Genomic DNA, 9,173 nt, shown 5'->3' with positions numbered 1-9,173 from the left:
CACTCCTTCTTTTAAGTGACTTCCTCTGGGAAGCCTTCTCCAGCTTCCTGGGGCAGAATTCCTCTCTCCTTCCCTTCACTGTGTTTCTGCCTTGCCTCACCTGTACTCCCACTGTCCCAGTTAGCTCACTGAGTTGTAATTAAGTGTATGCATACTACTTTCTCTAAAGACTGTGAGCTTTTCAGGGCAGAGGCTATGCCTGACTCTTAAAACAACAGCAACAACAACAAACAAACAAACACACAAAAAGTTGTTGAACAATTGCATGGAAAAAGCCTCTGGACACAGACAAAAAAATTTTTTTTGATTGAGGCAAAATTCACTAACATGTTAAAAATCAACAATTTTATTTTATTTTTAAAATTATTTTTATTTATTTATTTATATTTTTCCTTTTTGTCTTTTTTACTGACCGGTAACGGGATCGCAACCCTCAGTGTCGCGCCCGTACTGGGGACCGGCAACAGGATCGCAACCTTCGGTGTTGCGCCCGCACCCTGCTCAGCCAGTGAGCGGGAACCGGTCTCCACATGGGATCCGAACCCTCGGCGGGACCAGGCCGGCCCAAAAAATCAACCATTTTAAATTGTACACCTCAGTGGTATTTAGAACATTCAGGATGTTGTACAACCACCATCTCTACCTAGCTCCAGAACATTTTCATCATCCCAAAAGAAAACCCCTGTACCCATTAAGCAGTCATTCCATATTTTCCCCTCCCCCCAGCCCCTGGCAACCACCATATTTTCCCCTCCCCCCAGCCCCTGGCAACCACTAATCTGCTTTCTGTCTGTGTTAGTCCGTTTCTGTTGCTTATAACAAAATACCCGGAACTGGATATTTTATAAAGAAAATGAAATTTATTGCTTACAGTTTTGGAGGGTGGGAAGTCCCAAGTCCAGAGAACACATCTGGTGAGGGTCTTGGTGGTGTTGACAGTGACCCAGGGAGCTCACATGTTTGAAAATGGCAGAGCAGAGAGAGACTAACCTCTCATGTGCTCTTCTTTTAAAGCCCTCAAAACCACACCCCTGACCACCATTATTAATCAATTCACTATGGCATGGTCCTACAGTCTAATCATCTCTTCAAGGCCCCATCTTTCAACTACCATAATAGGATTTCCCATCCTCAACAGTTACAGTTGGAATTAAGCTTTTAATGTATGAACTTTGGGGACACAGTTCAATCAATCCACAGCATTAAAATTTTTTGTATTAGTCCATTTCTGTTGCTTATAACAGAATACCTGAGACTGGGTAATTTATGAAGAAAAGAGATTTATTTTGCTCACAATTCTGGGACAGCTGCATCTGGAACAGGCCTTGGGCTGCTCCTACTCATGGCAGGAAGCCACAGGGCAGCAGCCAGCAGGTACAAAGAGAGCACATGGTAAGAGGAAACAAGAGGGGGGGAGGTGCCAGAGTCCTTTAAACAACCAACTCTCGTGGGAACTGATAGAGTAAGATCTCACTCACTACCCTCTCCCCACAGGGAGAACGTTAATCTATTCATGAGAGATTCGCCCCCCATTACCTAAATAACTCACAATACTTCTACATTAGGGATCAGATTTCAACATGAGCTTTGGGGGGACAACATATCAAACTCTATCACTGTCTCTATGCATTTGCCTATTCTGGATATTTCACATACATGAAATCATGCACTGTGTGGCTCTTTGTGTCTGGCTTCTTTCACTTAGCATAACATTTTCAAGGTTCATTTACATTGTAGTGTGTATCAGTGCCTCATTCCTTTCTTATGACTGAATAATATTCCATTGTATGAACAGATCACTTTCTGGTTTGTTATTATTTTTATTTTTATTTTTTATTTATTTATTTTTTAAAAAGATGACCGGTAAGGGGATCTTAACCCTTGACTTAGTGTTGTCAGCACCACGCTCAGCCAGTGAGCAAACCGGCCATGCCTATGTAGGGATCTGAACCCGTGGCCTTGGTATTATCAGCACCGCACTCACCTGAGTGAGCAGCGGGCCAGCCCTTGTTTTTATTTTTTTGTGGTGAGAACACTTAATATGAGATCTACCCTCTTAACAAATTTTTAAGTGTATAGTACATTATTGTAGACTATAGGTACAATGTTGTTCGGCAGATCTCTAAAGCTTATTCATCTTGCTTGACTTAAACTTTATGCCTGTTGATTAGTAAATCCCCATTTTCCCCTTCTCCCCAACCCCTGGAAACCACCATTCCACTCTTTTATTCTATACATTTGACGATTTTATTATTATTATTAATTAATTAATTAGTTAATTAATTATTTTTGGTGGCAGGCCGCTATGGGACCCAAACCCTTGATCTTGGTGTTAAATTTGACCATTTTAGATACCTCGAATAGGTAGGATCATGCAGTGTTTATCTCTCTGGATTGTTTCGCTTAGCATAATGTTCTCAAGCTTCATCCATATGGTTGCATATTGTACAATTTCCTTCTTTTTAAAGGATGAATAGTATTTCATTGTATGTATCCACCACATTTTCTTTATCCTTTCAACTGTCAGTGGATATTTAGGTTATTTCCACATCTGGACTATTGTGAATAGTACTGTAATGAACCTAGGAGTGCTGATGTCTCTTCAAGTGTGAATAGTACTGTAATGAACCTAGGAGTGCTGATGTCTCTTCAAGATCCTGATTTCAATTCTTTTGGATAGACACCCAGAAGTGGGACTGCTGGATCATATGACAGTTCTATTTTTAATTTTTTGAGGAATTTCCATACTGTTTTCCATAGTGGCTGCACCATTTTGTACTCCCACCAACAGTGTACAAGGGTTCCAATTTCTCCACCTCCTCACCACAACCATCCTAAAATGTGTAAGGCGATATCTCATTGTGCTTTTGATTTGCATTTCTCTGATGGTTAGTGATGAACACTATTTCATATACTTGTTGGCCATTTGTGTATTGTCTTTGGAGAAACGTCTATTCAAGTCCCTATCCCAATTTTTAATAGGGTTATTATTATTATTACTTTTACTATTGAATTATAGAAGTTCCTTATATATTTTGGAGATTAACCCCTTATGTATGGTTTGCAACTAGTTTTCTCCCATTCCATAGGTTGCCTTTTCACTCTGATGATTGTTTGCTGTGCAGAAGCCTTACAGTTTGATGTAGTCCCACTTGTTTATTTTTGTTGTTATTGTTGTTGCCTGTGCTTTTGTGGTAATTTCCGTGAAATCATTGCCAGGACAAATACCACCTTTTGTCTGCCCATTCATACACAGAGGGACATTTAGGCTGTTTCCACCCTTTGGCTATAGTGAATAGTGTTGTTATGAACATTTGCACACAAGTGTCTGTATGAGTATATGTTTTCAATTTATTTTGGGTCTATCCCTAGTAGTAGAATTTCTGGATCACATAGTAATTCTATGTTTAGCTTTTTGAGGAGCCACCAGACTGTGCCTGACTCTTTATCTCTTGTGCCCCATTCAGAAGATGGCACAGAAAAGGCCTCAATAAATACTTGCTACCTGGAAGGCTGGATGAATGAGGCAAAACTTAGACAGATGAATGGTTGGATGAATGGAAAGGAAGATGGAGGAAGGGAAAGGTGGATGAAGAGTTGGAAGGCTGGATGGCTTCTCTGACTCTCTAATTCTCTGGGTCTCTTCTACTCCAGGGTCCCCGCAGCTGCGCCTGGTGGCTGGGCCCAGCAGGTGTTCAGGCCGGTTGGAGGTGTGGCATGATGGGCGCTGGGGGACTGTGTGTGATGATAGCTGGGACATGCGCGATTCGTCTGTGGTCTGCCGGGAGCTGGGATGTGGAGGACCTCGGCAGCCAGACCCTGCTGCTGGCCGCTTCGGCTGGGGCGCAGGCCCTATTTGGCTGGACGATGTGGGCTGTGTGGGGACTGAGGCTTCACTCTCTGACTGCCCTGCTGCTCCCTGGGGGAAGCACAACTGTGCTCACAATGAGGATGTTGGAGTCACCTGCACTGGTAAGGAGGCTCTGGCCATCCACTTCCTTCAGGAGGGGTTCCTGGAGAAGGGAATGGGAGCTCACATTGGCACTAACATTGGGATGGAATGAACATGGTCCTGGTCTCTGAGAAACTCATAGCTCATGGAAGGAAAGCAATGCACAAACAAATCATTGCAAACCCATGTGACATTTTATAGTTTGGGAGGTTCCCAAAGCCACCCTCAGGTTTAATAATTCACCAGAAGGACTCACAGAAATTGGAGAAGATGTTATACTCAAGGTTATGGCTTATTACAATGAAAGGACACATTATAATCAGCCAAGAAAAGAGGCACATGGGCAGAGTTTAGGAGACCAGACATATGCTTCCAATTGTCCTCTCCCAGTGGAGTTGTGTGGACAACATTTACTTCTTCCAGCAACAGTATGTGACAGCTCACATAAAGTACTGCCAACCAGGGAAGCTCCCCTGAGCCTCGGTGTCCAGAGTTTTTGTAGGGACTTGGTCACATAGACAGGGCTAACTGCCTACATGGCTGACCATAAATCACATTGCTAAAATAGACTTTCTGGCATGGCCCAAATCTTCCAGGTAAACAAAGATTCTTTTATCAGGCAAGACATTCCAAGGGCTTAGAAGTCATCTCCCAGGAGGTAGGTGTAAAGGGTGAAACATTTCTTTGGGCAAGGTTAATCCTTTATTGTACACGTGTGATTATCAGAAAGATATAAGATGAATAGTGATGTCTGAAAGGATGGAGTCATTAAAACTGCTTGAAGCTAAGGCCCTTTCTCCCTCTTCCTGAGGACAATGAGGAGTCACAGAAGGATTTAAAGCCAGGGAATGGCCTGTCAGACCTGGGTGTACCACTCTGGTTGTTAGTGAGAATTGACAGAGAGGTATGGGGACCCATCAAAAGGTACAGGATGTGAAGCTGTGATGTGAAGCAGAAGCTAAGGTTTTGAGAAGGTTGGTTGTGAGGGGGCAAAAGGGGTCAGTCACATCTAGATTGTAAGTGCCAAGAAGGCATGGGACAGTGTTATCTTTGATTCGCTATTGTATCCCAGGGTCTAACAGAGTGTCTGGCTCACAAGAGGTGCTCGATAAATATCTGTGATGTGAATGAATGAATGAATAAATGATGAATGAATGGGAACTAGGTGACTGACTGGAGAGAAGGAGGGGCCTGCATGGATGATCTTGTCATCATGGTGTTTCCTTCTACTCTTTCCTCCTCACCCACTTTCCAGGGCCTCCTGGACTGGACTCCATCTCAGACCCCTTCAGCTGGAGCTGGATCCCTGGAATGGGTAGAGATCCGGATGCCTGGCTCCCGGGAGAGCTGGTCACCAAGCCCTCTCCAAGTCTGACCTCCAGTGTTCTGGAGAAAACAACCACTAAGGCCCCAGAGAAAATGCCTAAGAGTACTAAGAAATGGGTGACAAAAAATGCAAAGAGACCAACCACTCAATCCCCAGTGATACCAACCACTAAACACTCCAGGGGCCGAGGCACCCAAAGCCCCCCAGTAATAACCTCACGGATCACCACCACCCTGGCCACTGATGCCCCTCACAGACGGACCTCACACACCACCACAACGCTGACTCCTCAGGCCCACCAAGAATGGGCCACTCAAGGTCCCCAAGATATTACCTCTGAGGCCACCACCAAGCAAATCCCTCAGGCCTCCCTGGAGCCATCTGCCAAAATCCCAGCAGAAGGATCTCCAGAGTCATCCAAAGACCCAGGCCCTTCCCCTACTGCTAGCGCCACTGGAGAATCAGGTGAGTGGTGAAAATGTGCAGGGGACAGGGGAATGAAGGGAAGAGCTGACCCTTCCCTCCTGACCTAAGGGCCTTCCACTGGCAGGCCCTGTCCGTGTTCGTCTGGCTGACGGACCCAACCGGTGTGCCGGCCGGCTAGAAGTGTGGCATGCTGGACGCTGGGGGACAGTGTGTGATGACAGCTGGGACCTACGGGATGCCACTGTGGCCTGCTGGGAATTGGGCTGTGGAAAGGTCCGGCCCCGAGTGGGCAAAACCCACTATGGCCCTGGGACTGGGCCCATCTGGTTGGATGACATGGGTTGTAAGGGAAACGAAGCCTCGCTGAGCGACTGCCCCTCGGGGGGATGGGGGAAGCACAACTGTGACCATGAGGAAGACGTGGGGCTCACCTGCACTGGTATCAGGGATTGGCCCAGGGGAGGTGGCCAAGGGAATGGTGTCGGGGTAGGGCAGGGTGACTGCATCATGGTGGAATGTAATGAACTGGGCATGAGGGGGTTGGGGTGAGAGGATCCCAGAGTTGCTCCAGAACATTCCAAAAGGGGAGGGAGGAGTAGCAGCAAGGAGAGAGGAGACAGGGCTCAACCACTGTCCCGATTTCTCCCAAGGATACACAGACTATGATGACTATCCCCCCTGGACCTGGGACTCCACCTCAGGAGAGGACCTTGCCAAGGGGATCACCACAGCAGCACCTGGACACACTCTCTCCTGGGGCACCACCAGGCGCCCAGGGACTCCCTCCCCAGATACAAGGCACCTTCCAGACACAGGTGAGGGGCATAACTGGGGTGGCCGTAGGGACCTCCCTAAACCTCCATTCGCCCCCCTGCAGAGCTTTCCAGAAAGACCCTTCTAAATGAGCTGGTCTAGGGCTCAGAGACCCCAGACAGGTTTTTCTTGGCCCCAGAGACTCTGTTGTGTTCCTTGGAACATAATACTCTCCTGCAGATCCTAGAAAAGGAGACCACCAGGTGTCTCTGAGAGATCAGACCAGGCTAAGTAAACCCTGAACCCATGGTCCTCAAGTAAACCCCGAACCCATGGTCCTCAAGTAAACCAACAAGGTATGCCAAGAAGTGGCCATAATACACGAGCCTGGGCCTCTAGATCCAGGACCTTAGTGGAAATCCCCCCAGACCCCATGACCAAGGGCTACCCAAAGCAAAGCGAAACCTTACCTGCTCTCACAGCTCATGCTCTGGTCCAGGTCACGCTGTGGCTCAGATGTGGGTGGGGATACCTGGAGCCAGGTTCTTTTCTGCCTGTCCCCAGGCCTCATCCCCTCCCTCTCACCAGTGGGGTCAGCCTGTAGTGCCACAGCTCTGTCCTCTTTGCTCCGTGGCCCCTGTCTCCCTGTCACCTTTCATCTCTGCTGCCAAACCCAGGGCCTTGACCCGCCCTGGCCCCCATGTTGCCACCACTGGCAAGTTCTCCCACCTTCTGTCCCTGACTGCCAGGGCCTCTCCCTCTCTCTCATTTTCCCAGGGTCTGCATCTTTCCCCTGTTGTCTCACTACCTCTCCTGTCCATTTCTCATTCCTGCCTCTCTCACCGCCCCCACCCGTTTCCCTCATGGACCGTTTCACTCCCTCCCCAAGCGTCCCCATTCCTGCTCTCACTATTGCACTAGTTGTTTCTCTCACATTCTCCCTCCACTCCGGTCTCGCTCCCTGCTCGCTGTCTAGATCTGTTCTGGTTTCTGCCTTTGTTGCTCTGCGCCCCTCTGCCTGTTCTCTCCCGAGAGGCTCACCCTTCCTTGTCCCCTTAGGAGGATCCTGTGACCCGCGTCCTTTCCCGCCTTTTACTGGCGTTCAGCACGCATGCGCACGCGGGGTGAGGCGGGCCTCGAGGGGCGGCAGGGCAGGCGTTCCTCTACCTCGCTCCTCGTGATGTCACAGAACGCTGCGCCTTCTGATTGGCCAGCTGGCCCATGGCGTGGTAATGAAAGCTGGGCGAAGCGCACTAAGTCTCAGCAAATAGCCTTGCCATAGGGGAAAGGGAAGGAGGGAGCTGGCCCTGGAGGCGCAGTGACTTGGGGTGGGGGGGAACTCAAGTGATGAGTTAGGTCCCATCATCCCAGTTTCCTGAACCGAGGTGATGCTTCTTGTTCAAGGGTAGCCAGGGTTCCAGAACCTTTGTTCTCTGTCACCCAGCGAGGCCTCCCTGTCCCATAGTGCCCCCTCGTGGCAGACACAGTCAAATGCTGGGCTCCTGCAGCTAAGGAGGCAGCCTAGTCCCACCTTGGGGGATCCCTCCCAGTGGGGGAGAAGGCAGTAGATGAGCACAGATAAATGCAGAATTACAGACTGCACGAGGGAAATATCAAGGGAGTCATATGTACAACTTTAATAACAGGAAGACTTGGAGGGAGTTGCNGGGAAATATCAAGGGAGTCATATGTACAACTTTAATAACAGGAAGACTTGGAGGGAGTTGCGGGGGTGGGCAGTGGGAGAGACAACAGGCATGAATGTATATCTTCAGTAGAAATATAATCTTGAAAAAATGACAGCCTCTTTGAGACCCCGTTTCTTCCTCTGGAAAAAGTGTGTGTGTGTTAGGGGGGGTAGGATCCAGGATTGTTGGAAAGACTCAAGGAGAACTCACTCTGTGCTAGGCATGCACGATTCCAACAACCGGGTGACAGAAGTCCCATTGCTACACCCGTCTTTCAGATGGGGGGAAAAAAGCGAGGCTGAGAGATGTTAAAATTTAACTCAGGAGCCAGAGTTGGAATCCGTTTTAAACGGTTTCACACATGCTTGTTGGATTGGGAACGATGTATGCTGAAATAATTAGAAGCACCAGTCTGGAGTCCAACTCCTCCACTAGGTTTCAGTGGTGGCTTCACCAGGATTAGAACTAACTGAGTGACATTTTGCTTGTTGGAAGCAATGTGTGAAATATTTAAAACTGCAACACATTGGTTGTTATAGTTATTTGCTGAAAATGAACAACAGCTGCAGGATTACAGGGAAGGAGTGGTTATAATAGAGAAATCAAGGAAAACCTCACAGAGGAGATGGTCTTATATCACCAGCAGACTCAAGAAGGATGGGAATTCTCTAAGGAGCAAAGTCTGGAGGGGAGAAATATGCATTGCCAGAAATTTGCATTGGCATTGTTAATCTCTGCTAGCTTTAAACTCTCTAAAGGAACTGTATCAGTTTCTATTGCTTCCATAGCACATCACCACTAATTTAGTGGCTCGAACTAATTATCTTGCAGTTCTGTAAGTCAAGTCTGACAAGAGTCCTTGGGCTAAGATTAAAGTGTCAGCAGGGCTGTGTTCCCTTCGGAGGATCTATGGGAGAATCCATTTCCTTTTCTTTTCCAGCTTCAGAGCCCACCTGCATTCCTTAGCTTATGGCGCCTTCCTCCTTTTTCAAAGCCAGCAGCCTTGCGCGTCTCTCTGACTTTTCCT

General features: G+C 47.7%; 1 protein-coding gene across 1 annotated transcript in view; it reads left to right on the top strand.

Moving 5' to 3' along the window:
* Positions 1-9,173, top strand: part of SSC5D (scavenger receptor cysteine rich family, 5 domains) — a 38,608-nt gene that overhangs the window by 11,422 nt on the left and 18,013 nt on the right. Inside the window, exons 9-12 of the mRNA XM_008582230.1 lie at positions 3,655-3,972; positions 5,208-5,744; positions 5,830-6,144; positions 6,356-6,520. Of these exons, the coding sequence (XP_008580452.1) occupies positions 3,655-3,972; positions 5,208-5,744; positions 5,830-6,144; positions 6,356-6,520 (1,335 nt within the window). The remainder of the gene's footprint in view (positions 1-3,654; positions 3,973-5,207; positions 5,745-5,829; positions 6,145-6,355; positions 6,521-9,173) is intronic.

Source organism: Galeopterus variegatus, unplaced genomic scaffold, assembly GCF_000696425.1.
Source record: "Galeopterus variegatus unplaced genomic scaffold, G_variegatus-3.0.2 Scaffold2545, whole genome shotgun sequence".
NCBI classification, from domain to species: domain Eukaryota; kingdom Metazoa; phylum Chordata; class Mammalia; order Dermoptera; family Cynocephalidae; genus Galeopterus; species Galeopterus variegatus.
This window is presented reverse-complemented; position numbering and strand designations above follow the sequence as displayed.